General features: G+C 41.5%; 1 protein-coding gene across 1 annotated transcript in view; it reads right to left on the bottom strand.

The window, feature by feature from the left end:
• The window catches only part of SLAIN2 (SLAIN family member 2), a 75,275-nt gene extending 67,570 nt beyond the window's left edge, over positions 1-7,705 (bottom strand). Inside the window, exon 1 of the mRNA XM_017864183.1 lies at positions 6,908-7,705. Within this exon, the coding sequence (XP_017719672.1) occupies positions 6,908-7,296 (389 nt within the window). The 5' untranslated portion in view covers positions 7,297-7,705. The remainder of the gene's footprint in view (positions 1-6,907) is intronic.
• Positions 7,706-27,262: the final 19,557 nt, after the last annotated feature.

Genomic DNA, 27,262 nt, shown 5'->3' with positions numbered 1-27,262 from the left:
AGTCTTGTTCTGTCGCCCAGGCTGGAGTGCAATGGCGCGATCTCAGCTCACTGCAACCTCCACCTCCCAGGTTCAAGCAATTCTGCTTCAGCCTCCCAAGTAGCTGGGATTACAGGTGCCCACCACCAAGCCCAGCTAATATTTTTGTATTTTTAGTAGAGACGGGGTTTCACCATGTTGACCAGGCTAGTTTCAAACTCCTGACCTCAAGTGATCCTCCTGCCTTAGCCTCTCAAAGTGTTAGGATCACAAGTGTGAGCCACCATGCCCAGTCTGTCTTGAAGGTATATTATGCTCCCACATAGAGTGCAACAGAATTAAAAGAACACTTAGAATTCACCCAATTCCACTTTTTTACTTCTTTGTAACATCACCCACAACAAGAGCATTCAGCAGTCTTTTGAAGGTTATTTCCAAAAATTTGTTTAGGGTAGTCCTTATCATCCAAAAACAGCTCTATTAAAAAATTCTTCCTTCTACGAAATCAAAATTTGCCTGCCTCTAATTTACACCTATTAGTCTAGTGATGAAGAGTTACATAATAATCCTTATTAGAGTCCTTGAAATACTCAAAAGGTTCTCTTACCCAAGCTAAATATCTACAGGCTAAATAAATCAAGATCAATAGTTCTTCATCAGACTTGACTTTTAGGTTTGGTGTCAATCTCAATTTCACTTTATTAGCTATGTGACTGTGGGGGGTGTAGCTTCTTTTATTGTAAAATAGGAATAACATGACACATTCTACCACATGGATGTACTGTGAAGACAATGCTAAATGAAATAAGCCAGACACAAAAAGACAAATATTGAATGATTCTACTTATACAAGGTACCTAGAGTGGTCAAATTCATAGACACAGAAAGTAGAATGGTAGTTGCCAGGGGCTGGAGTCCATGGGAAGAGGTAATTACTATTTAATCGGTACACAGTTTCAACTGAGGAAGATGAAAGGTCCAGAGATGGATGGTGGTGATGACTGCACAACATTGTGAATGTACTTAATGCCACTGAACTGTAAACTTAAAAATTATTAACATGGTAAATTTTGTTATGTACATTTTACAATAAAAACAATAATAATAATTACAACTCCAAATTGTACACATTAAATGATTTAACATGTGTAAAGGAGCTGGACACGATGGCTCACGCCTGTAATCCCAACACTTTGGGAGGATGAAGCAGGTGGATCACTTGAGCCCAGGAGTTCAAGACCAGCCTGGGCAACATAGTGAGACCCTGTCTCTACAAAACATAAAAAATAAATTAGCCAGGCGTGGTGTCACGCACCTGTGGTCCTAGTTACTCAAGAGGCTGAGGTAAGACAATCACTTGAGCCGGGGAATGGTTGGGGGTGGGGGGTGGGAAGGGATTGAAGCTGCAGTGAGCTGTAGATTATACCCCCATCCCTGGTCCACAGAAAAATTGTCTTCCACGAAACCAGTCCCTGGTGCCAAAAAAGCTGCAGACTACTGTCTTGCAAAATGCTTGGCATATACAACACGAGCACATCACAGTGACTGTAATATACTTTTATCAAGCATGGGGCCCTGCTTGGCCAAGTTCTATTTTTTAAGAACTTGCATTATCATGTTTCTCAGTGTTCCCAACATTGTGCTGCACACAGGTACTCTAAGTATTTGTTCCATTAAAGAAAAAAATTTAAAGCCATTTTAGAATGACTGGAAAACCACTGCTAACAATGGAATAGAGGGCAAGGCACAGTGGCTCATGCCTATAATCCTAGCACTTTGGGAGGCTGAGGTTTGAGACCAGCCTGGAGTTTGAGGCCAGCCTGGGCAACATGGGAAGACCCTGTCTCTTAAAAAAAAAAAAAAGAAAAAAAAAAGGGAAATAGAAAGCTTATTAGAGGTTTAACTTCTGATTCATCTAACCCACACACATACGCAAACCACATTACTTTAAAATAACATCTCCTTGGTACAGAAGAGTCAAGAAAACATAAAACTTTCCAAGATGTTAGTATGTTAATCAGTGAATGACTGCCAAACTATTCAGATAAGTGGTGATAATTACACAAATTGCTTTATTAATTTAGGCTTACCAAATTAAATTACAGGCAAATTTTACCAATGGCCCTCTAAAAAGGCATACATAAACAAAGAGGTCATACAATAATCAACTCTCAGCAGTGAAAAGCCACGAGTGACAAAGAAGTATAAAAACCACATACCTACCTAGCTCTGAAATGGGACATTTATCAACAAAAGTTATTGATGAGAAGTCAGTATGAATTTGAAGTGTCTTCATAAACCTAAGATAAATTGATCTAGTGAGCCAGAATGTAGCTTAAAACGGGCTTAGGCCTACCACTCCAAATGATGGAAAGGAATAGAAATTTTATCACTAATATAATGGTGAACATGGGCAGGATCAAAAGTCTGGATGAAAGGAAATATGGCAACTTCTAAAGAAAAAAATAAGCAGTGTCTAGAAAGTCCAGACCATATTGATTCTTTGCAAAATTCAAAACTGGATTTAAAAAAGTCTATGAAGAAAAGTGAATACATGAAATGCTAGCTAGAACATTCATCATAAACAAGTCCAAACAAATCAACTGCAATGGCTATTTTAATAGGCTGGTAATAGTAATGTAGTACTCTTCACTGTAGTTGAGAATCTTATAGGCAGAGAATAGCTTAATTATAGCAAGGCATTTGACAAAAATCTTTCATAATGTCCACACAAAATGTCATATGAGCCTGACAATAAAAGATAGAACTAGTAATTATTGAACAACCACGTGTGTTGTTTAATAGACTGGTGTTAATCTAGAGTGAGTCTGATGTGCACACTTCAGAGTAATTTATCCCCTTTTTTTTTTTTAAGACGGAGTCTCGCTCTGTCGCCCAGGCTGGAGTGCAGTGGCGAGATCTTGGCTCACTGCAAGCTCCGCCTCCCGGGTTCACACCATTCTCCTGCCTCAGCCTCCCAAGTAGCTGGGACTACGGGCATGTGCCACCACACCTGGCTAATTTTTTTTGGTATTTTTAGTAGAGACGGGGTTTCACCGTGTTAGCCAGGATGGTCTCGATCTCCTGACCTCGTGATCCGCCCACTTTGGCCTCCCAACGTGTTGGGATTACAGGCGTGAGCCACCACACCTGGCCCAGAGGAATTTATTCTTATCAATAATTTGAAAGAAGACACGGTAGATATGCCTACCAAATATAAAGATGACCAAATAAATCAGAAAGGATAATATTAAATGTCTAAATAAAAACTAACAAAAGGAAATTTAAAAGCCTTATATTTAATCTAAGCATAACTAAAAAAATGTAAAATGAAAGCCTTATATTTAAGCTAAAAAAAAATCCATTACATAAAAAATAGAGTTAGGAAGACTCAGTTTATCATCTTATGTATAAAATATATGGGAGAGAAGTTGATATTTCGGGCTCATATTAAGCATAAGTAATAGAAGTTAAAACTGCAATGAAGTATTTAGTCAAAAAAAAAAAAAAAAAACAGCATTTGGTTCATACCCACCACACTCTCCATCTTATCAAATATCATCTAAAATGCTGGGTACAACTCTGGGAACCATGTATAATGACAATGAACAATTTAGAGTTAATTAAGAAAAAGAAAAACCATGATTGAAGGATCAGAAAATTACATTATCTAAGGAATGATAAAACAAACTGGGATTATATACTCTGAAAAAGACAAGGGAATGCTCACAGTGTGTGGGAGAGTCAGCAGTGACACCACAGTAGTCTTCAAATATGTGAAGAGGTCATTCATGTGAAAAGGAGATTATATTTGGAAAAAGCAAAATACTGTGGGAACAGCATAGGCTATGATGTATAAAGACCTGGATTCAGACCCTGGTGCCATTATTTAGTGTGTTATTTGATGCTTGGAGAGAGATTAGTTTTCTTACCTAGAAAATGCTACCTATCTCATAAATGTATAAAATTAGAGGCAAAAAATATTTATAAGCTGCCTGGCACAGAATGACACACTGTGATGCACAATGATGTTAGTTCTCATCCCTAAGCTTTTCTGAGTTATTCTAGAACAGTGTTTTTCAAAGTGAGAATTGCAACTCATTAATGGGTCACAAAATCAGCTTAGCTGGGTAGTTACCAGCATTCTTATTCTAATGAAATAGAATAGAAAGGAAAATACCTGAACACATCACTTGTAGTTAAAGTAATCAACATTTTGTCAAACTTTTGCTTCAGTTATTCATATACATTATTCATATACATGTGAATTCCTGATTATCAGTTAAAATGTATTTCTTATCATGAAGCTGGGTCCAAAAAAAAAAAAAAAGTGTGAAAGTGACTGCTGTAGAGCACTATTTTCTATGTGCGTTCCATAAGATACTAGTTCCTTGGGAGCTCAATTAAGTTTAGGACCAAACCATACTCCCTAGAGATTTACAATGTTCAAAACACATTAGCACTTCCAAGAGCCCAGCATTAAAGAAAACTGTTTATTTTGTAGAATCAGTTTTCCCACACTTATTCCATCCCGGAACCCACCCACTTTTTTTCTACATAGCACTTACTGACATCTTCAGAACTAGCACTTTGTGGCACATACACTCGGGAGGAAACATTCCTCTAGATGAAAAGGAAGGTGAATAGCTAGAAGTTACAGAAGGTAGATTTTTAGCTTGCTAAAAAAGGAAAAAATACTGCCTTTGAATCTTCCTGCCACTGACATCCACCCCCTACAACTTTTACCCTAATCACATACCCCAACGCATTTTAAATATTATTTATATCCAACTTACAGTTCACACAAATCTCAGAAAAAGTACAGGACACCTGTAAGATCAAGATATGAAGCCAGGATCAAAGCAGTAAGCAGGAATCATCTGGTCAAAAGAAACTCCTGGCACAGTATTTAAGGAAGACTGACTTTACCTTAACAAAACTCATGCTCAGGAACCAAAGCAGTCAAAGACTTAATCGGCTTCTCCGAGTGGACTCAATGTGTTCTAATAATACATAATCTAAAATGGGCTGATGGGTGCAGCTAATCCTCATTATTATGAGCATCATTATTATCATCACTTGCAAGAGCCATGTGACAATATTTACAAGATTCTGGATTCTTTTAAAGTGCATGCATACCCAAGATTCCTTTGGGAGAAAGTAATTTCACATTTATATCAAAAACTGTCACTACCATAGTCAGCTCTAATATTTGATATCACTTGGTAATAAAGGTTTGCCATCATATACTCAAGAGTAATCCTGTTACTCAAATCTTTCTAACTGGGAGTTACGAATACCTCTGACTCTGCTCTTTTAGCTGTCAAGAGCACAAAATGCCCTTCCCGCTCTTTACTCACTTCCAGACTGCAAAGCCACCTCCTCCTCAAAGTCTGGCCCAACTACTTTGGACCACTATTTTTCTCCCAGTTACTGAGTACTGTCAGCACTTTTTGTTCTATCACTCTTTGGGTAATTCACTGTACACTTTCTAGTTTATTTAACTGCCCAAAACTTAGTTCTCAACAAGACTGTAACTGCCTTATGAACAGGGATCAACACTTAAGAATCTCCAGAATCTCCTACAACATCATGTAAGATTCTTGATTTACAAGAACATCATGTTTCTTGATTTAAGTAACTAGGCTTAAGAGTAACAAATAGCAGCTTGTTTTAAGACAGTTTACTATGTGCCAGATCCAGCGCTAAATGCATACATAATTATCTTACTAAATTTTCATAACTCTATAGAGGTAAGTGCTATTATTTTCCTCATCAAATAGAAGAAGAAAGTGAGCCTCAGAGTAACTTGCTCAAGGTCATACTGCTAGTAAGTGGCAAAACCAGGGCCTGAATCCAGGAAAGCTCTTAACTACCTCAGAACAATGAAAAGTTCCAACCCTACAATAACAGAGTCTATGCATGATTTCGATTTCACTAAGTTAGAAGTTTTAATTTCAATAGAGCAGAGATATTTTAGCTAAAAGTTAAAACTTTAAGAAAAATTAATTAAGACAAATAATTTCCCACACACATCTTTATAATAAAACGAGGGGAAAAGCCTCCCATGTCCTATTTATGAAAGTAATATAAAGGTGGGGGGGGGTCACAATTTCATCAAGCAGTGGCTTATGACAATACAGCTTTGGTTTAGATTTGTAAATAGGACTCTTTTTCTCTGCCCCTAGAAGGAACGTGGAAATGAAAGATGGATAACTGTCAATTTAGAGCTCTGCAAAACGCCAGACTCAATTCTCTTTTTAGAAAATAAAAGCCAGGGCTCTTGTTCCACCCTTGACTTTTCACACAAAGAGTAACAAAAAAAAAAAGAAAAAAAAAGAAAACAAGCAGCACCATCCTCTGCCCTCTTCACACAAAGCAAGCTTTACCCCACTACCCAAAGGGGAGTGCTGATTCACACGGTCTCCCCATCCCTGCCAGACATGGGTCCCAAACACCAACCGTTGCATAGACGTAGACGACTTTGGTCTGCCCCCGACCCCCCACACCTGGTGATACCTCATCAAGCAGACCCCACTCCTACATCCAAAATGCCCAGGGCCACCATCCGAAAACCAGTATCTTACACAAAGCAGGACCCGGCCTACAAAGCAGTTTCCCACCTCCGACTCCTTCCCAGGCGAACAGCCCTTCTCAAGCCGCCCCAATCCACAGACCCCAATAGGGTCCAGCACCCAGAAGGTCCACAATCCAAAGGAGACCGAGCTACAACCCTGTTACTTGCGCACGCCTCGAACCCCCAACTCCAGCTGAGGTTCCCTCTGCCAAAGCAAGAAAACCACGAGTCCCCACGGGAGAGCGGACCCGACTACACAAAGCCAGGCGCCCTACCAGAGGGACCCTCAGAGGACGCTCTCCGCCCCCGGGTCCGTCCCCGCCCAGCTCCCACCCGGCGCCCCGCGCTCACCAGCTCTCCTCTTCCTCCTCCCAGCCTGACAGGCGCTCCAGCTCGTCGGGCCGCAGCGGCTCCACCTCGTCCAACAAGCCGCCCTCGCCCGCCGCCAGCAAGGAGGTGGCGTCCCGCAGCTCTTCGCTACTCGTCCGCCTCGCGCCCGACCCGGCCCCGCCGCCCGACTTGGCGTTGAGGCCCAAGGGGAAGCCCCGAGGAGACGCCGCGCCGGAGGAGGGAATGGACGCGCCGGCCCTAATCGGGCTGCCGGGCCCGAGGGAGCCGGCGCCCTGCACGGCCCCAGAGCGACTCCTCAGCTGTTCGTTCTGCTTCTCCAGCTTCTTCACCAGCTCCTGCAGCTTTCGCACCTCCTGGTCCGCGTTCACGTTGGAATTAACGTCCTCCATCCCGGCCCCGCCGCCTCCGCCGCCCGCTCGCTCTCGCAGCGACAGGGAAAGAGCCGGAGGAAAGAGGCGTCGCCGCCACTCACTCTAGCCGAGGCGCCGGCATATAGCAGGACCAGGCCCCACCGCCAGGGTCCCCCCACCTCGGGTTCCAAAGCGCCGCTGGCCCCAGCCGAGCTGCCTCATCTGCGCCGGCTCCGGGATTGGGGGAGGCGGCGCCAATATCCGGCCTCTGCCGCCATTTTCCCTCCGTCCCTCCGCCCCCCGCGGGCCGGCCCCGTCGGTGACCTCAGAGCGTCGGGGGTGGACGCGGCCGCCGGCGGGCGCTGAGAGGACCGGGCGCCGGTTCGCGGCGGGGCGGGGCCACTGACGGGGCCTATGGGGCGGGGCCGGTGCTCGAGGGGCGGGGATTAGGCCGGAAGGGGCGTGTCGGCGGATGTGGGACGGGGCCGGGCTGGTCAGGTAGGGTTCCTGCAGGCCGGAGGCGAGAAGACGGCTCGCCGAGGGCCGGACTGAGGTGGCTAACGCTGTCCTCGATTAGCCCTGCCTGTTGGCCTGGGCGTGTGGGGTGTTGTCCACCCCTTACACGGAGTGTGGGACCCGCGAGCCAGTCTCGCCCTTATTCCGAGCCAGATCTCGAGTGGGCGCTCAGCCCGGCGGTGGAGAGACAGTTTACTTTGTTCAGCAAGTATTTAATCGATGCCGACTTTTAATTGGATATTGTCTCGGCTGGCGGGATCCTCTGAGACTGCCTGTGTCCTGTTTCTTCCCCAGTTTCAGACCGTTAAGAGAGGTCTAAGGTCAAAATAATAATCATAATTGCTTGAGTGCTTCCTACTGGCCAGACACTGTGCTAAGCAGTTTTAAAGGCATTAGCTCATCCGTTAAAACATAGTTTTCCCGGCTTAAAGTTTGCGGCACACAGGGGCGGAAGCGGGGGATAGTAAACCGCTTCTCTATTCCCTTTCTCCGTTTATTGACTCACACTCTGCTCTTTGGATCATTTTCTTCGGAAAAAGTTCCTCATAGTGTGTCTTGACATTTTTAAAAGTTGTGTATTAAAAGTACTTAAATACGCTGACAGATAGTGAAGAATGCAGAAAATTGTATGAATGTGAAGTCCACCTTTAGAATGTGGCAGCAAACCCAAACAAAACTTAAATGCTTTGTTTTGATCACATTCATTGGTCTTCAGATGTCAATTGTGAACTGCTTTGGCTTGTGTTTGCAGCTTTTCTTCAGTTGCTGCCTCCACCCTTAGTTTAATAACAATGATCCAGTCCTGTTACACCTGAGTGTGGACTCATGCCATGACTGGCTTGCTTCTATCCTTTAGCTTTTCTAGTACCATATTCTCCGCCATATCTGATTCTCTTTCTTAAATCCCATACTCATTCAGGAAACCTCTTCCTGACAATTCCACAAAGATCTAATTATTCTGCGTATTCTAGCACTACCTGATCAATAGTTCTCAATAGGTGTTTGCACTTTTTAAAAAACTGAATTTTTTTCTAAGAATTATTTTCGTTTGTTTTTGTCTGTTTACTTGCTTTAAGGAGACGTTCATTTTTGCTTACCATGTCTAGTACGCTGACACAGCGGACACTCAATACTTGATGTGTTGTAAGTTAAGTAGACTGTAAGTTCTACTTAAAACCAGGTAGCTATTTATTCGTAGCAAAAAACGTGTTAAAAACAGTTAAAAAACTGGCTAACTATAAGTCGAGTATTTTTCTAGCTATACAGACCTAGTCAAAGGATGTGATTGTTTGCTAACATAATTGTCAAGTAATATATATTATCTATGTAATGCTCATTTAAATATCATTGCTTTTTCTGACCAGTCTGAACTTATTGCCAGAGGGTTAAAAATCATGACTACTTCACGTATAGCAGTTTTCACTTACATTCAGTGCTTTGTAAAATAGATTCCAACTAGTCAGTTTCTGTAAGGAGAACCGTTCAAATATACTTCTTGAAAAGAATAGTTCACCGGACATTATGAAGTTAGCACTAATGTTTGTGGGGCAAGAAAAGCTTGTTGTAGTGTGGAACAATGAATTAAGAATCAGAAAGCCTGATGTCGGGTTCTAGCGGTAGCATAAATGCGCTTGACCTTGATCGCTGCTCTCTAATCTCTGGTCCTTAATTTACTTTAAAATGCGCGAGTTGGAGAATCTCCAGTATCTCTTCCACGATCAAAAAGTAAAGGATTCTGATGAGTTCTCATAGTTGCAAAACATAAGAGTAAATATACTTAGATATATAGAGAAGTTCATAGTGGATAGATATACTTGGATTTTTAAATTCTATTGCCTTACTCAAGATCTTACCTTTTTCATTCAATAAATATTGAGTATCCACTATGTGGCAGGCACCAATCTAGGTATTTGGATGTTTAATAGGCCTCTTAAGTATAAGACAACGTTCAGTTCATACATACACACACACACTGCACAACATACACCCTTAAATCTGCTTGTCCTGTAGTTATCACCATTCCAATAAATGACAGCTCGTTTCTTCTAAATGCTCAGACCAAAAACCTTAGGATAATCCCTACTCACTTTCTTTCACCCACCAAATCCAATCTTTAAGCAGGTCATGCTGGCTCTACATTCAAAATATGTCTAATTACCTCCCAGCACCTCCACTGCTATGACTCTAATTCAAGTTGCCATCTTCTCTTGTCTAGATTACAGTGGTACTCTTTTAATGAGCCATTCCACTTTGCTTCTTTACAGTCTCTTGTGTACATGGCAACCAGATGATCCTTTGTGTTAAGTCTCATCAGGTTACTCTCCTGCTCAGAATCCTCAGAAGCAACTGGCTTCCCAATGTACTTCATAGTCTTTTCCTTGGCCTATAAGGCTCTGGATACTCAGCACTTCTGCAAGTATCTCATTAACACCCTTCCCCCATCACTCTGCCACACTGGCCTTCCTGATTTTCTTCAAACAAGCCAAGCATGTTTCTACTTTAGGAACTTTGCACTTACTTTTCTATCTGTCTAGGATCTAGCCTGACTTCACGTTGTCACGTGACTGACTCCGTCACTTCATTCAGGTCTCTGCCCAAATAGCACCTAAAATCACTATCCTCATTATGATGATTCTCCATAAAATAGAGTCCATATCATTCCCCATCCTCTTAATCCTGTTTCATTTTTTCTCAGACACATCTTTCTTTCCCTTTCTTTCTCTCTCGTTCTTTTCCTTCCTTCCTTCCTTTTCTTTCTTTTTTTCTTCACTGCCTGTCTCTCCCCAGTAGAATGTGAACTTCATGAGAACAGATTTCACTGTTATATCTCCAGTGCCTAAAACACTGCCTACAACAGTGCCTAGTACATGGTAAGTGCTCAATACATGTTTTTTAAATGAGAGAGAATGGATTTAGGCTAAGTGAAGCCTCCTAAAAGAGAATTTTAGATAAATACGGTTATATCTCAAATCATTGAAGTGGAAGTTTGTAATTGTTTTGAATGGTTGACTTTTAAAATTACATTTTCTCCTTCCAAAAGAGCAATGTCATACTATATATGTCATCCTTAAAACTAGGTCACTCTCCACCTCCTGAGAGCCAACAGCCTTTAAGAATTGCTGAGAAGAGAGTTTTAAGTTCTCACTGAGAAGCGTAAGGACAAGAATATTTCCTTTCTATCCTTAACCTTGCCAGGATCTTCCTCTTTCAGGTTAGCTATGATACCCTGTCTTCTCTGGTGACTCAGAAGTGTTAGAGAATGTTTTTTATTTTAATTTTTTTTTTTTTTTTTTTTGAGACGGAGTCTTGCTCTGTCACCCAGGTGGGAGTGCAGTGGCGCCCTCTCGGCTCACTGCAAGCTCCACCTCCTGGGCTCACGCCATTCTTCTGCCTCAGCCTCCCGAGTAGCTGGGACTACAGGCGCCAGCCAATACGCCCGGCTAATTTTTTATATTTTTAGTAGAGACAGGGTTTCATCTGTGTTAGCCAGGATGGTCTCGATCTCCTGACCTCGTGATCCACTCGCCTTGGCCTCCCAAAGTGCTGCGATTACAGGCGTGAGCCACCGCGCTCGGCCAAGCATGTTTTTTTAAAGTCACTCTAAAAGTGACTTTTATATAGCTACAAGGAGCAGAGCTAGTAGGTGACTTTTATATAGCTACAAGGAGCAGAGCTAGTAGGCATCCCAGTTAACCCAACTAGCTTTTTAGGTGTTGTGTTTTATAAGCTTGGATTGTTGCTGGAAGAAGGATTTGTTTCTTTTCTGAGCAGGTGTGACCTGTTTTCATAACTTGCTCCTACATGCAGGTTAGCTCCTAGTGAAACTCCTGACAAAGTGGAAAATATTACAAACCACTAAAAGTATTTAGAATGAAAAACTCTTACTCATTGGCTTAAAGATATTTAGCCATCCTAAAATCCTAAATCAAGGGGTGTGTGTGTGTGTGTGTGTGTGTCTATATCTATATAAGCACATGCTAAAAAGTAGTAGAAATTGCTAGACACAGAAATATTTGCATTTCCTTAGAAAATGCTCAGATTCTTTGACAAAACCTTTGCTATCCAATCCATCCATTTTTTAACATAACAGATCATTTCACTAGACAGTCCATCCATTTAATCTTCATAGGTACACATGGTCAGTTATTTTCTACTTACCCTCTTTCATCTGTTCCTCACCAGCATCCCTCCTCCAGATGTGCCTCCCTTTGGTCAATCAAGAGGCCTCTTCTTCACTGTCTTGGTACAATGCAATTTTACAAAGGAGTTCCAGGAACCTTAAAGGTTAGGTATATAAGAAATTTTGAATTGAACGCTTGGTGGCAAAATGAAGGGGGGCTTTTTTAGGGAGATTCTCTGTCTAGAGGGTGGTCCCCTATCACACTGTTGGGGATGTAGAGGTGGGTAAGTCTGTGATCAGAGCAGACGGTGAACAGGTTCTTGAACTGTCAAGAAGCTGCCGTTTTATCCAAAATGAAACAATACCTTGTCTTCCACCCTTTTTCTGGCAGCAGATGGGAAGATAAGCTCTTAAATAACATATATTATTTCTTTTTTTTCTTTAAGTAGTGTATCAGTAGGACAGTGAAGTTGGAAGAGTGGAATATGAACCACTTCTGAATGTGTTTGATGTTCTAAAGAAACTACTATTCAAAGATGGAAGAAAATTTGGAATAATCCAAATATCCAAGTCAATAAGATAAGTCTCAATAATCTGCCCTAGGATTTAAAATGCATTATTCTTAGTATTGACTTAGAGATGTGGTGGAGAGAGTAGATTATACATAGAGACTTGTATCAAGCAAAAGTAAATTAAGCTGCCACTGAGATACTTACATAATTAGCCTTCTAGGAAGTTGTAGAGAATTCCATTTCTGAGTCTTTGGGAAACTCCTGGAGTATTACCCCAATTGACATCATCAACTGTTCAGTTTGCCCAAGTATGTCTACAAAGTTACTTTCTATTCATCATCCTTCTTATGTAGACAGTTATATGTGCCCTGGAAATTTAATTCTATAAATATCCAGGTCTCCAAACTGGCCCAATAATAATAGCAGCTGATAGTTATTAACCACTTTTATGACAAGTGATAATTCATTTAAAACTCACATTAGTCTTTGGAGGTAGCTGCTATTATCATCATCATCTCCATTTTGCAAATGAAGAAACTGAGATATAGAGAGGTTAAATAATTTCCAATACCATAGCCAGGAAGTAGTGGAGCTGAATTAGACTCAGCTGTTCTGAGTTCAGAATTGCACTTTGGCCCATGAGCATGATGAGTTCTCCACTCTTTTACTTAAAAGGGTATTGATACCTAGTCAGCTACCATCTGGGGTGGGGATTGAGGGATAATGTTGAGAAATTAAGGGTCATAGCCTTTGCGATACCAACAACACAATCTTCCTCTAACAGCAAGTTTGCCAGATACGATGTCTCAGCAACTCTGGAACCCAGCATTGAAGCAATCAGTTCTTTAGAGAGGGAGGTAGTTCGGCCGGGCACCGTGGCTCACACCTGTAATTCTAGCAGTTTGGGAGGCCAAGGCAGGTGGATCATCTGAGGTCAGGAGTTCAAGACCAGCCTGGCCAACATGGCAAAACCCCATCTCTACTAAAAATACAATAGCTGGACGTGGTGGCGGGTGCCTGTAATCCCAGGTACTTGGGAGGCTGAGGCAGGAGAATTGCTTGAACCCGGGGGGGTGGAGGTTGCAGTGAGCCAAGATTGTGTCACTTCACTCCAGCCTGGGCATAAGAGCAAAACTCCATCTTGGGAAAGAAAAAAAAAAAAGAGAGAGAGGGAAGTAGTTCCTAGATCTCTTGCTCAAAATCTGCCTGTATACTTGGGCAGTAGTCCAGGTACTGGAGAGATAGGTAGGAATGGCTGAAGACCCATCAGTCAGCAGTTTGCTGAAATAAAGCTTCAGCATCTGAGCTTCTCATTGCAAAAGTTAGTGAACCAGCCTAGCCTGTAGGAGTTTTATGGGGGCAGAAGTAGTCTTTTACCCAGGACAGTAATAACACCAAAATAAACAAAGCAAGAAGATCTGAGAGTCAGAATTTAGCGGCAAGAGTCCTGGGCTATACAACAGAAGAAAAACTCGAATGGGTCCTGATATAAGGAAGACTAGAAGCAGACATGAAAAGCCAAAGTATGGAGCCTGGGAAACAGATGAGAGCCAGGTGTACTGGGTTCAATGCTAGATAACAGGGTGATTCCTTGTGAATGCCAAAACAGAGTAGTTGCAGGCAGCTGCAACCTTTGTCTCCATGCCCTTTGCAAAGGGCATGTGGAAGAAACAGTTGCATTTAAGGGTTAGAGATTCTGTGACTTGGCAGGGTTGTGAGTTTCCAGCATTGAGACAAATTGGTAACCAGATCTGCTGGACTAGAGCCCAAACTGCAAAGCTCCCTAATGCAGAAGAGTCCATTGTTGTGTAAACAGATTCTATCTTCCCAGAGCTCCTGGAAACCAGATAGCCTTCATCTCACATCTTCACTCTATTCTAGAAAAATGAGGATAAGGTGTTGGGCAGGGCAGAGTAGAGATGAATAGTTGGGTATGGCACAGGTGGCTCCCTGTTATCAGTGGGTATGGTTTACCTCACATAGGGCACCTACCTACATTGTCTGTTGGCATGGCTGTGTTACTGGAGGACTGCATTATTGGAAGACTGGTTTCCTCTTCCCTACCAGGAGAATCCTCCCAAGTTCTTTGAGCTTTTTCTACTGCCTATTTTTGCAGCCCAGGTCAGTTGATCAGGAGGTGTGGCCTTGTATTTTAGTTCACATTGAGTCAGATGCAGCTTGCAGTTAGCAGCTCTGCTTACTATTTGAATATTGGACTCAAATCATGATATGGAATAATTTGTAGACAGCTCATGAGCAAATCACCAAAATTCTGCTGTGCAGTGACAGCAGGGCAGATCACGGTGTTAACTGTAATCATCCTGGTAGGGAGAGGGTATTCATATACTATAGGGCAGACAGAGAGTGTGTACTGCTTTCAGAGGTGGGATTGCAGTCTTCGTGGGAGGCAATGAATTTCTCCAACCTCTCCAAAAGCAAAGATAAAAGACATGCCTTTCTATCTCTTCACCTCTCATGCATTCAGAGCTACATCATAATGTTGCACAAGGTCCCCTTTAAGAGTAGGTGTAGCCTGTTAGAGTCCAGGCAGGGCATATGAACAAAGAACAAATAACTCCTCCTACACTCAGTCGAAAGGCCACAACCTCCACACAGAAGCTGCTGTTCTTCCTTAGCACAATAATGCAGTTGCCAGATCTTCCACATGGCTGTAACAATGGGCTTGACTCGAGCCTTAGATTTGGGCAAGAACATTTAATCATCCCTTGAAGTGCCACCGGCTAGGATTATTACCATGAGAGAATATGGGCAGGAGCTATTTAAGAGGATCCAAAATGATGTGCTGGAAGGCTCCAGGCTCATTTTATTGTGTCAGTCTTATTTAAAGGTGTAAGTTTCTCAAGCAGTGACTACTTCAGGAAAAAAGAAAAAAAGTAAAGGCATAAGGCTCAAACAATCCTTTAACTGACCTCTAAGCAGGTAATAAATATCCCCTCTTTTTTTTTTTCTTATAGTTTCTTATTTTTTTTTTACCTTTTTTACATTCAACTCTTTAGTCCACTTGAGATTTTTTTTCTGGTATGTTATGTGAAACATAAATCACATGGAGACTTTTATATGGGGCACTGTCATGTGCAGGATTACAAATACCTGTTGTACTTATTCATTCAGTCATCCATTACCAGTGCAAGGCACATTGTTAGGGACCAGAGATGATAAACATCAAAAAGAATGTGCTCCTTAATCGGTAGCAGCTTATTGTCCATTTAAGGAGATCAGAGGTACATAAATTAGTGTATATACAAAGCAGCATGTAAAAAGTACCATGTGAGTGATGTGAACAAGAAAGAATATAAAATATAAGGATTGTTTTTTATTTTTACCTGAGGGCATATTAGGGAACTAGCAGTAGATTCCTTCTGCCTGGAATAAGAGTTTTCCCAGAAGAAGGGTCACTTGAGGTGGACCTACAGGGATAGGTAGCAATCTTAATCATGACTTATTGGATATAATGAACAGAAATCCTCTTGTATCATCTCAATTTAAAAAGGGAGCTATCCACTTATCTTGCTTCTAAGAATCTATTCTAAAAGTAAACTGGCTAAAGTATATAATGACCTATGCACATAGCTATTTATTATAGTATTACTTCCAATAGCAAAAGACTGAGAACAACCCAAATATTATCAATATGGGACTAGTTTAAAAAACTATGATACATCCACATGATGGAGGACTGTGCATCAATAAAAAGAAAAGGAATGACGATCTCCATGTAGCTCCAGGAAAGCTGGTTCAAAATGGTGCTTATGGTATACACCTTTAGCAGAAGAAGCAGGAAAGGATATGAAAATGTATACATAAATGCTTATGTTTGTAAAAAGATACAATGGAAAAATAAGCCCAAAATCAATAAAAAGGTTAAACAAATGGAGAACGAGGGAATAGAGTGAAAAGCATAGAAATAGTGCTATGGAGAAACAAATACATCGGGAAAGGAGGATAGGGAGTGTGGTGGGGGCAGAATTTCAATTTTATTATTTATTTATTTTGAAACAAGGTCTTGCTCTGTCACCCAGGCTGGAGTGCAGTGGTGCAATCTCAGCCCACTGCAATCTCTGCCTCCTGGGCTCAAGCAGTCCTCCCACCTCAGCTTCCAGAGTAGCTGAACCACAGGCACACACCACCGTGCCCAGCTAATTTTTCTATTTTTGGTAGAGATGGAGTCTTGCTGTATTGCACAGTCTGGTCTACAACTCCTGGACTCAGATGATCCACCCGCCTTGGCCTCCCACAGTGGTGGGATTACAGGTGTGGGCCATTGCTCCTGGTCGAGATTACAATTTTATTTTATTTTTTTGAGAGAGAGTCTCTCTGTGTCACCCAGGCTGGAGTGCTGTGGCACAATCTCGGCTCACTGCAATCTCTGCCTCCCTGATTCAAGTGATTCTCCTGCCTCAGCCTCCCAAGCAGCTGAGATTACAGGTGCTCACCACCACGCTCGGGTAATTTTTGTTATTTTCGTCGAGACGGGGTTTTACCATTTTGGCCAGGCTGGTCTTGAACTCCTGACCTCAAGTGATCTACCCTCCTTGGCCTGCCAACGTGCTGGAATTACAGGTGCGAGCCACTGCGCCCGGCCGGGATTGCAATTTTAAGTAGGGTGCTCAGGGCAGGCCTCACCTGGAAGATCATGTTTGAACAAAACTCTGAAGAAGGGTAAGGGAGCCAACCAGGCAGGAAACTGCATATGAGCATACCAAGCAGAAGAGCAAGTACAAAGGCCCTGAGGCAATAATGTGCCTGGCATCAAGGAAGAACAAGGTTGGATGACTAAACTGCAATGAATGTGAAAGAGCATGGTAGAAGATGAAGTCAGAGAGAGGAGGAGAGATTCCTTACAGCTTGTAGTCAGTTGTGAAGACTGACTTTTACTCTGTGACATGAGAAGACAAGGCAGGATTTGAGCCAAGGAGTGACAGGACCTGACTTACATTTTGATGGGATTGCTCTCTCTGTTTCTGGCATGTTTGCCATTTGCCCCATTCCCCCTTATTCTATCTCAGAACCTCTGCTTACTCATGTTCTATGTTCTCTAACATCAGCCTACATGTGGCGTTGGGTTTGGTGTTGTAACAACTGGTGACATTTCAGTTCATGTGCCTCCTGTGACCTAATCACTCAGTCTCTCAGTTTCCCAATTCCAGATTCTTGGATGACATGATATTAGACTCATGTATTATTAGACTAACTAATATTAGCCCACCATGGTACAGCATGCTGAGGCTAGAGTCAGAAGTGAGCAGAATCCTGTAATATTTCCAAGAGAGAATATGGGCGGAGAGGCAATGGTTAGGACATCAACTTCATCAAGTACTTCAAATATTTTGGATTCTCAATAAATAAATACATGAGTCAATAAATCTAGCATATTTAGTAAACAACTTATAATCCTACCTACTGCTGTAATGCTCAGTAACCACTTCAGAGTAATAGTAATAATAGATGACTTTAGTACTAAATGATGGCTTTATACTAAAACAGGTTTCTAAAACTATCTGTGGTAAGAACTAGTCTTCTTATTTGTATTTCCAAATATCATTCTCCATAGGAGAATTGAAAATTGAAAAAAAAATTTATTATTAGATTCAACAGAAGAGTGCTATGTCAAACTGCTCTAGGTTTCCAAATGCTTAGTCTCAATTTCTGTACTTACACACCAGTAACAGTTCCATATTTTAAATAGCACTGTACTAAAACTCACTTATCTAAATAGTAAATTTTATAATAATGATGGTCGGTTAATGGCATTTAATATTCTGAATGAGCATATTAAAGAAGGTGAAGTTGTTTTGTTGTTGTTTTACTTCTCTGACTTTTCTCATTAGATAAGCTAGTGTCTTGCATGTAGATTCTAAGGGATATTTGTTATTGAAATATTCCTCTAACTTAAGAACATATTTTCTCACATGAAAAGCTGTGTGTAATTTTTTCCACTTAGATTTGCTAGTAAATTAACTTTACTGCTAAATATGACTGAAATAGTTTCATTTTCTCTTGGGTTAGAAATGGGAGAAACAAGGAAAAAACAGGGATTATCTTTCTTAAATTTCAGAGACAGACAAAAAAAGCATTAACACTGATTTAGAGGGAAGGAAGCTTCTAAATATTCATCCTTCACTGAGATCTAAAATCCTGGTATTGTAATTGATTTGAGGACCATTTTCTTAATTTACTAAATATTTAAGTGCTTCATTGCTATGCTAAATTTTCTATAAAGTCAGTTAAACTAATTCAAGGCCAATGTATTATGGCTTCAACAACTTAAGACAAGTTGCTTGCCCTTAAGCAGGAAAAACATCAAACAATAGCCTACTTGTCCCTTTTCTACAGTATCTCTTTAATGAACAGAAACAGAAAATTAAAAATGAGAGGCCATCAATGAAATTATTTCAAATTCATCATTTGAATACAATAAACAAATAAATCACTGGTTTACTTACAAGCTACCATTCTACAACAATCAGAGAGAAATTATAGAGTAAGTTTATACCGGTAGCAGTAAGCCTTGGCTAGTGATTCATCTCCTAAGACTATGACTTCATCATCCACAGAATTGTGGCTAACCAGAATTTCAAAAGCATGTATAAATATAATAAAAATATCTGAAATGGTTTTTTTTGAGAGTTTCCCCAGGGTATTCAATCCCCTTAGTTCTGCCCTAAATTTTTAAAAGTGTAAGTGTTTCCAATTTTTTAATCATACTGGAATCGAATACTTCAGGACTTCCCTCAAGCAGGAAAAACAGTCAAACAATAGCCTACTTTCCCCTTTGCTACAATATTTCTTTAAGAAACAGAAGCAGAAAATAAAAAATAAAGAGTCATGAAAAATATTTCAAATTCATCATTGACAGCAACGTTTAAATTGATTTTCCTTCATATATATTGTTTGTGACACTTAATATTGTTTTCAAAATTCCTTTTTAGAGATATCAATGTTTTTCCTAAGAAAAAACAAATCTAATGGTAAATGTTTTCTTAAAAATACAAATTTATAATTTCCCTGAACTCATTTTGTAACAAGTGCTAGACTCCATTGCCTTCGTCCCACTGTAGAAGGTCCACAGCTCCAGAGTGTATCTATGGGTGGATATCTAGTTTTTTCCTGCTTAGCTCTTCCTCCACACCTGCTTGTTAACAGGGGATTTCTCCATGGGATCGCTTGCATTTCTGCACTCTTGTGATGTGGGCACTGGTACCATTTGTTCTGCAATATCATTCAGGTGATGTTTACCATAGCAAACAGTCTTGGAACAGAGGATATTTATCCCTGTGGAGCAAAGACAAATTTGTCTTACTATCCAATATAAAGATAAAGGTAATGTGTCCCTTCTGAGGCAAAGGTCAGGTACTTACTGACCATTATAAAGATTTTGGGTTCCCTAAACTCAGCGTTTCCACTGGTAACACAGCCCAATTGGGTGTATAAGCCCCACCTGGGCTTTCTTCATGTCTCCTTGTGCAAACCAGAGAAGCTGATACTTCTGGTACTATTGCTATGAGTGATACCATTGGTCCTTTGTCTCTAATGAAGGAATCTTGTGTCTTCTGCCATGAAACTGAGGCAGGCTAACTATAGCTTGCAAGTAGGGCAATCCTTGATTCTCTACCTTGCCAGTTATTCCTGCTTTGAGTTATTCCTAAGGACATACCTATGCTTTTGCCCTTCAGCTTCCTGGGCGAAACAGTGTGTCTGCATAATTAAAATTTCTCTTGGCAGGCACTCACATCTGTAATCCCAGCACTTGGGGAGGCCAAAGGTGGGCAGGATCCACTTGAGGTCAGGAGTCCAAGACCAGCCTGGCCAACATGGTGAAATCCCGATCTCTACCTAAAAAATACAAAAATTACCAGCATGTGGCGTGCACTGTAGTCTCAGCTACTCAGGAGGCTGAGGCGGAGAGAATTACTTGAATCCGGGAGGCAGAGGCTGCAGTGAGCCCAGATGGCGCCACTGCACTGCAGCCTGGGCGACAGAGCAAGACTCCCTCTCAAAAAAAAAAAAAAAAAAAAAAGTCTCTCTTTTATTTAGGCTTAGGTGGTGTTCTATTACTTATAATCAAAACTGCCCTGATATGGCCAACAAAATTTGTTTCTTTCTGAAAATTGGACAATAGGGGGAAATATCTGTGTGATTTTCTAAGTGCTTTCATTTAACAAACATTTGTTGAGCAGCTACAGCATTCCAGGTATGTTGGATGCTGGAGCTACAATAGTGAACAGCATATGGTTCATAGAATTTCAATTTTTGTAAGGGAAGTTGTATAAACAATATGTAAACCAATACATAATAGCTGCAAATTATGAGAAGTGCTATGAAGAAAACAAATGAAGAATGAAGGCAGAGAGTAAAGAGGAAAGCTTCCTTAGATAGAATGAGTGGGGAAGGTGACTTTGAGGGAGTGGCATTTAAACTGAAGTTTGAAGGATGAGAAGGTGAAGGATTGGTACAAATTGAAGAAACAGTGGATGCCAAACTCTTGAGATGGAAAAAGCTTAGGGAATTGTGAAGATTGAGAGAAGAACAAACATAAGTAAATGTAGTAAGTAAGGGGAAGAATGCCATTTGGTGCTGTAGGGAATTAGGTGGGGACCGGATTGTTCAGGGCCTTACAGACCAAGGGTTTGGATTTATTGTGTGTACAATGAGAAGCTGTTGAAGAGTTTTAAGCACTTGAGTGATGACCCAATTTGCAATGAGCTTTGCTTTTGTGTGGAGGATAGATTGGAGGAAAGCAAAAGTGGAAGCAGAGAGCCCTGTTAAAAAGTTGTTGCTTCGTCCAGGAGACAAATGATGGTGGCCAAGAACAGGTGGTGGCAAAGGTGACAAAGGCGGCAAAGGGAGAGTTCCCTGATTCCCCCTGCAGAATGTGCGACAGGAGTGTGGCTAGCCCATTCGGTCTCCACTACTGCTCAAACCCCTGACAAGAGAGGGAGCACAATTGGGCAGGTGCAGGAGTGGGGGCAAGTGCTTTGGGCTCCAGCCCCATGGTAGTGTCTAGGGGTGAGTGCCTGCAGCCTCAGTGTTACAATGCTTTTTTAGCCTTGCCATCTGCAGACAACGTAAGTGTTAACCAGCTCAATGGACCCTCTGCCTTTTTGCAAGGAAGGGACCAGTGTGACAGCTTTCTGTATCCCAAGCTCTTGACCAATGTCCCAGAAGAATTGGATCACGTATGGGCTTGAAGGATGAATGCAGAGTTTTAGTGAGTGGTGGAGGTGGCTCTCAGTGGCATGGATGGTGAGCTAAAAGGGGAATGGAGTGGGAAGATGATCTTCCCTTAGAGTTTTGGCCATCCAGCAGCCAAACTCCTCTCTGACCACCCCCAGCCGAGCTCCTCTTGGCATTCAGAGGTTCCTTCTCTTCTCTCTTTCTCTGCCATGGCATTCGTCTGGTTGTCTCCTCATCTCCCCATTTCCTCATCTCCTCATCTGCTTCTGGAGTCTGGGGTTTGAGGTTTCCATGGGTACAGGATAGGGGGGTGTGGTAGGCCAAAAGGCAACTTTCTAAGTGTGAAAGCAAAAATGCCTGTTCCCTCTTAGGGCTGTGGGTCTCCAGATTTGAGGGTGGGGCCTTTGCTGAGGAATTGCCCTCCTCTGCCGAGTATTTCCATGTCTCCTGTCCATATCAGTGGTGATAGAGAAAGTAGATTCCATGCTGAAGAGACTGGGACAGTGGATATGGGTGAGGGGTGGAGAGGAGAGAGGGTGACCATCAGGGAGAGTAGTGGGATGGAGGAGATTTAGGGCTGAAGAAATGAAGAGTGTCATTTGGTGCTTTGTTTAGTTTGATCTTTCTGTGCAAGAGTAGACACCCAGTTGGTCATTGGAGATGGGAGCCTACAGTTAGGTACAAGATTTAAGTTGGAGATATAAATTTGGGGGTTATCAACATATATATGATACATGGTTCCAGAATCTCAATCTCCAGGTTTCTTTCAGTTCACTCTATCAGGCGTGGTGCTCACCCTCTGCAAATCAGGGCATACAGGAACTTCTAAATCTCCTGTAAACCACGCACAGGTCACGAAGAACTAGGAGCACCATCTCAGGCTTTCTCTCAGCCAACAGTACCACCACTACTATTTTTTTATGTTTAACTGTGGCAATTCCATGTTGGTAAGTGTCTTACTCCAAGGTGGCCTTCTCACAGATAACGCTGACAGAAAGGAGTTTCTGCTGACATAGGGAGTAGGATTCTGGGTTCTCTCAGGATCGTATACTTCCATGTTCATGCCTATAAATGGAAATAACGTTCCCTTCCCACCCAAGCATAAATGTTTATTCTATTTTTAAGACTGTTTTTCTTTTTTCTTTCTTTTTTCTTTTTGAGACAGGGTCTTGCAGTGTTGCCCTGGCTGGAGTTTAGTGGTGTGAACTTGGCTTACTGCGACCTTAACCTGCTGGGGACAGGCCATCTCGAGACCACCTCAGCCTCCCAAGTAGATGGTGCCTGCCACCACACCTGGCTACTTTTTGAATTTTTTTGTCGAGATGGGGTTTCACCATGCTGCTCAGGCTAGACTCAAACTCCTAGCCTCAAGCAGTCCACCCACCTTGGCCTCCCAAAATGCTGGGACTATAGGCATGAGCCACCGTGCCTGGCCAAGACTGCTTTTTAAAATAGCTTTATTGACATATATTATATACTATGATATTCACCCTTTTAAGTGTATAATTAGTTTGAGTAATTATACAAAGTTTTGTAATCAACACAATCACTAAGTTGTAGAATATTTCCGTTGTGCCACCAAATTCTTCATGCTCATTTGCAGTTACTCCTTGTTCCTTCTGAAGCCCTTGGCAGCCACTAATCTACTCTTTCCTTCTACAGATTTGCCTTCTCTAGACATTTCATAGAAATAGTATCATACAATATGTGGTCTTTTGTGTCTGGCTCCTTTCACTGAGCATGATTTTGAATTTCATTGAAGTTGTAGCATATATCACCATCTCATTCCTCTTTTATTGCTGAATTATATTCCATTGTGTGGATATACCACACTGTGTTTATCCCCTCTCCTGTTGGTGGCCATTTAGGTTGATTCCATGTTTTGGCTGTATGAAGAATGCTGCAAAAATAACATTCTCATTCACCAATCTCACTCAGTTGTTGGAAGAATTACTTAATTTTCATTTCCATTTTATTTTAGTTTAGTTTTTTTGTTGTTGTTGTTTTATTTTATTGAGACGGAGTCTTGCTCTGTCGCCCAAGCTGGAGTGCAGTGGCGCAATCTCGGCTCACTGCAACCTCCGCCTCCCAGGTTCACACCATTCTTCTGCCTCAGCCTCCTGAGTAGCTGGGACTACAGGTGCCCACCACCACACCCAGCTAATATTTTTTGTATTTTTAGTAGAGATGGCGTTTCACCATGTTAGCCAGTATGGTCTTGATCTCTTGACCTCGTGATCCTCCCGCCTTGGCCTCCCAAAGTGCTGGGATTATAGGCGTCAGCCACTGCGCCCAGCAAAATTACTTAATTTTTAAAATTGTGGGATAAGATGGTATAATTTGGAGTTTTTCTTCTAGTTTCCAATTTCTCAGAAATTTGATTACACTGTAGTTTTAAGAATAAATTTCATTCATTTGATTTAAATTTTATCATAAAATAGAACAGATATGCAGTGGGTCATGCGTGTAATCCCAGCACTATGGGAGGCCAAGGCGGGTAGATCACTTTGAGGTCAGGAGTTACCAGCCTGGCCAAAATGGTGAAACCTTGTCTCTACTAAAAATACAAAAAATTAGCCAGGTGTAGTGGTGCATGCCTGTAATCTCAGCTACTCAGGAGGCTGAGGCGGGAGAATCACTTGAACCTAGGAATCCAGGAGGTGGAGGTTGCAGTGAGTGGAGATAGCGCTACTGCACTCCAGCCTGGGCAACAGAGTGAGACTCTGTCTCAAAACAAAAAGGAAGTGTGCGTGCGTGTGTGTATATATATATGTATATATAATATATATTTAAAAGTATGTATATATTAAATATATGTATGTTTTATATATATATATACACACACAATTTTTTAATGTAATGTTTTGTTCTTGTCACCCCGGCTAGAGTGCAGTGGCAGGATCTCAGCTCACTGAAACCTCGGTCTTCCAGGTTCAAGCCTGCCTCAGCCTCCCTAGAATTACAGGCATGTGCCACCATGCCCAGCTAATTTTTGTATTTTTAGTAGAGACAGGGGTTTCACTTTGTTGGCCAGGCTGGTCTCGAACTCCTGACCTTGTGATCTGCCCGCCTTGGCCTCCCAAAGTGCTGGGATCACAGACGTGAGCCACTGTGCCTGGCCCATACATTTTATCATAAAATAGTTCAGTCGTACACAAAGGTATAAGAGAGGTTCTTTTCTATTTTCCCTAAGTGTTGGCCGATCTGAGAAATAAAGGGAAAGAGTACAAAAGAGAGAAATTTTAAAGCTGGGTGTCCGGGGGAGATGTCACCCATCAGCAGGTTCCGTGATGCCCCCTGAGCTGCAAAACCAGCAAGTTTTTATTATGGATTTCACAAGGGGAGGGGTGTACTAAGAGGGTGTGGGTTACAGAGATCACATGCTTCAAGGGCAATACAATATCACAAGGCAAATGAGCAGGGCAAAGTCACAAGGCCAACGTGAAATTAGAACTACTGATGAGGTTCCCTGTCCCACTGTGCACGCACTGTCATTGATAAACATCTTAACAGGAAACAGGGTTCAAGAGCAGAGAACCGGTCTGACTAGAATTTCACCAGACTGGAATTTCCCAATCCTAACAAGCCTGGGGGTGCTGCAGGAGACCAGGGCATATTTCATCCCTTATCTACAACTGCATAAGACAGACACTCCCAGAGCAGCCATTCTGGAGGCCTCCCCCTGGGAGTTCATTCTTTTCCCAGGGCTGTTCCTTGATGAGAAAAAGAATTCAGTGATATTTCTCTTATTCACTTTTGCAAGAAGAGAAATATGACTCTATATCTGCATGGCCCCACAGGCAGCAGACTTTAATGGTTATTCCCTTTCCCCTGAAAATCACTGTTATCGCCTGTTCCTTTTTCTAGGTGTGCAGGTTTCATATTGTTCAAACACACATGCTCTACGAACAATTTGTGCAGGTAACACAATCATCCATAGGATCCTGAGGCCACAATAGAAAAAACACCCTCAGCTTACGAAGATGATGGATTAAGAGATTAAAACAGGCAAAGGAATTATGAGTATTGGACTGGGAAGGAAAATGTCACATGAAATCTTCCACATTATGTTCAAAATTCGCAGTAAAGACAGGCGGTAATAAATTATAAAAGCATTAATTTTGGGGAAACTAATAAAGTGCCATGAATTCTTCAAAATTTATGTTCTTCTGGCTCGCGGCTTCTACTGTCCCTCCTTCGGGGTCCTGACTTCCCGCAACAGGATAGTGTGCATGCCTGAATTGCCAGTTACTTTGGGAGGTGAGGCAGGAGAAATCACTTGAACCCAGGAACCCAGAGGCAGAGGTTGGCGTGTGGGAGATAGGTTGCCACTGCTCTCCCAGCCGGTGACAGAGTGCGAGCCCCCTGTTTCAAAAAAAAAACAAAAGTGTGTGTAATAATAATAATAAACAAATATATAAGTAATAATATACCAAATCAATATATAAAATATATATTTTAAAAGTATATAAAATATACGTATAGTTTATATATATGTATACTTTTTTTTTGCAATGTTTTGCTCTTGTCACCCAGGCTAGAGTGCAGTGGCACAATCTCAGCTCACTGAAACCTCTGCCTCCCAGGTTCAAGTCTGCCTCAGCCTCCCTGGAATTACAGGTGCATGTCACCATGCCCAGCTAATTTTTGTATTCTTAGTAGAGACAGGGGTTTCACTATGTTGGCCAGGCTGGTCTTGAACTCCTGACCTTGTAATCTGCCTGCCTCAGTCTCCCAAAGTGGCATGAACCACCGCACCCGGCCCATAAATTTTATCATAAAATAGTTCAGTCATACACAAAAGCATAAGAAGAATAACAACAAACCATCATGTACCCACCACAGATCAAGAAATATTCCTTTTCCAGGAGATAACCACTATCATGAATTTGTGTTTGTCATTTTCACTCATTTATTTGTATATATGTTTACCAATATGTACACATTCTTATACAATATACATAAAAATAATGGTGCTATGTACTCCTCTTCGTACTTTAGTACTAACTTATTGTAATTTTCACAATAACCGTAAGATGTGGAAAATATTATCCCCGTTTTACAGATGAGAAAATGGAGGCCAACCAAGGTTAGAGATTTGCCCAGGTCTTACTGTCAGTAAACAGTGGAAGCACGTTTGAACCAAGGGAGTCTGACACCAGCACATCTGCATGACTATGCCACACTGTTTCAAATGCTCTTTTACTATTATTGGTATTCTTATGCAATCTTCTTTTTCCCTCAGCATTATGGTTTCAAGATTCACCCAAATTAATACATGTAGCCCTAGCTCATTCTTTTTCACTACTATATGGTATACTGTTCAATAAATAGACCACAATTAATTTATTTATTCTTCTATTAATAGAAGACATAACCAACAATGTTGCAAGTACATACTTGTATATGTCTTGTATGTATCTCCTTGTGCATATATGTAAGAGTTTCTCTAGGATATATACCTACAGGTACAATTTCTGGGTTACATGTGCATCTTCAAATTAACTAGACATCCAAAAGCACTTTCCAAAATGGTTATCATTTTAGTTTCAGGAAATAAGTTTGTAAAAATTCTGCTGTCCATAGTTATCACGTATAAAATAATCAGATATTACAATAAAAGAGAAGAAAATTTAATAAAAGTAACAAAAATAGAAGCTAA

The sequence above is a fragment of the Rhinopithecus bieti genome, unplaced genomic scaffold (assembly GCF_001698545.2).
Source record: "Rhinopithecus bieti isolate Rb0 unplaced genomic scaffold, ASM169854v2 scaffold_76119, whole genome shotgun sequence".
NCBI classification, from domain to species: Eukaryota; Metazoa; Chordata; class Mammalia; order Primates; family Cercopithecidae; genus Rhinopithecus; species Rhinopithecus bieti.
This window is presented reverse-complemented; position numbering and strand designations above follow the sequence as displayed.